This window comes from Pistacia vera, unplaced genomic scaffold (genome assembly GCF_008641045.1).
Source record: "Pistacia vera cultivar Batoury unplaced genomic scaffold, PisVer_v2 Contig1843, whole genome shotgun sequence".
Taxonomy (NCBI): Eukaryota; Viridiplantae; Streptophyta; class Magnoliopsida; order Sapindales; family Anacardiaceae; genus Pistacia; species Pistacia vera.
In genome coordinates, this window is record NW_022195942.1 from 1 (window position 1) to 2,354 (window position 2,354).

General features: G+C 37.0%; 1 protein-coding gene across 1 annotated transcript; it reads left to right on the top strand.

The window, feature by feature from the left end:
• Positions 1–1,267: 1,267 nt before the first annotated feature.
• LOC116126870 (transcription factor bHLH70-like) lies at positions 1,268–2,344 on the top strand (the record flags this gene model as incomplete). The annotated part of the gene is made up of 2 exons (XM_031412543.1): positions 1,268–2,136; positions 2,237–2,344. Coding segments are annotated over exons 1-2 (648 nt in total), but the record flags the coding sequence as incomplete, so codon positions are not given.
• Positions 2,345–2,354: the final 10 nt, after the last annotated feature.

Below are 2,354 nucleotides of genomic sequence, written 5' to 3' on the forward strand. Positions count from 1 at the left end.
CATGTGGGGCTGATTAATAAAATAAGTGTGTGTGTGAAAGAGAAAAAAGCATGCAGAGGGATAAATTGATAGAGAAGAAATTGGAGATGGAGAATGAACGGCACATGATGAGACAATAATATGAAAGGACTTTAGAATGAAAGAAAGATAATTGATATTGTAATATATATATATATTTATTTATTTTGTTGATGGGGAGTATCGAATTCGTTTTTGCACACCTCAATTAATCTTTAAGACTCTAAAGTTAAACACTCTGACCAATTTGTGTACTATCTTAACTAATCTTTCTAAACCTTAAAGTTAACAATCGAGACTTATTTTCACCTATATCAATCAAGACTTGTTTTCACCTATATCAACGGGAGAAGTGAATCAAACTCTAAAACTGAGACTTGTTTTCACCTATATCAACGGGAGAAGTGAATCAAACTCTAAAACTTTTAGTTTATTTACACCCAAAGAGTCTTAATTTAACTCTAATATCCAATAATGGTGGTTAATTGATATTGTAATGGGAAGATATACATGTACACCTGAAACCTTTTAGAAAGGGAGAGAGAGAGAGAGAGAGAGAGAGAGAAGAGCAGTAGGAGTCCCCACAACTACATGTCTCCGCTGCTGGACAAAACTGCCACCGCCAATAATGCTTTTGGGACCTTGTAAACCAGACAACCCTAAACCCTTACGCCTACGCGCTCTCTCTTTAGTCTTTCCTTATTCCTTTCACTCCCAATTCCTAAATATATCTTCTCCTATATCCTCAGTTTCTTGTTTTTAACTCTTTTCCACCTTTCATTTATCATCTCACATCCTTGGATTTTCTTCACCACTCTTTTACCCATCTTCACCTTCAATTTCTCTCTCTGTAACTTCACATCACACCAAATAATTTTTTTTTTTTTTTATATATATTTAAGATTATCACCGCACCAACACTATAAACAAAGGAATATATCTGTGCTCGTAAATGGGGTCTCGTTCTGCTTCTTGGGGCTTACATTTATTACTAGTGTTGTTTCGTTAGCATCACTATGGAATGTTTGTAACCGAGAGAGAGAAAAAGAGGTAGATAGACAAGAGATAAAAGAAAGAATTTAAGGCGCTACTTCAACGACAAACTGCTCAGCTGCTGCAATGGAGAGGCTTCAAGGACCCATTAATCCTTGCGTATGTTCATTTTAGTACTTGTCTTTTCTTTTCACTTCCTCTTTTCTCGAATCCTTTTTCTAGAATTAAGATGTGCATTGCATTTACTCCTCTAAATGCTTGCATTCAATGCAGTGACTAGTTTTTCTGGAAATACTATTATCTGCTATTTCTGTTTCCCATTCTTCTACATTCCTTTTTTATTCTCTTCCTCTGTTAAGATTGAACTACCCACACAATCCTTGATATACTACTTTTCCTTGCTTCTAATGTTGAAGGCCAACTAAGAATTTCCCTAATTTTCTTATTTCTTATTTTATTTTCTTGCAGTTCTTGGGTGAACATTTGAATGTGGAGTACTTAGAACAAGAATTTCTCAGCTCGGAGGCCTTATGATTTGAAGAAGAAGAAAGTACAAACTTCTCTACTCCAAGTTTAGAAGACAAAATGCCATTTCTCCAGATGCTTCAAAGTGTAGAAACCCCATCAGTTTTCCCTTTCAAAGAACCCAACTTTCAGACACTTTTGAGACTCCAACACCTGAAAAAACCATGGGATGTAATAAACCCTTACGTCTCTGAAATGGAAAACCAAATCCAAGTCTTAGAACTTGAAAGTTGCATCACCCAAGAGATATTAGACTTGCATTCACCGGTGAAATCACAATCAGAAACCAAAGACCTCCAAAACCCACATTCAACTTCATGCCTGGAAGGTGCGAGCTCAGAATCCAACCAAGACCAACCCAACTCGGTAGAAATCACTCACCCTAACCCACAAACCAGGCCTAAACACACCCAGTTCTCGAAATCTCTTCCAGTCACTCGAGAAAGAAGAAAAAGAAAGCGAACAAAACCAACCAAGAACAAAGAAGAAGTAGAGAGCCAACGCATGACCCACATTGCAGTTGAACGTAACCGCAGACGTCAAATGAATGACCATCTCAATGCTCTCCGTTCTCTCATGCCTCCATCTTACGTCCAAAGAGTAAATCGATTTAAAACTCTTCCATCTTTTGTTACTTTCATTATTCAATTACCTATATTGGAACCAAAAAAATATTTTTTTTCTTTGTAATTGTTAAAAGGGTGACCAAGCATCCATTATTGGGGGTGCAATAGACTTCGTGAAGGAACTTGAGCAACTTTTACTATCCCTTGAAGCCCAAAAGCGAATGAGAATGGAAAAAACCACCGTAGAGGGTT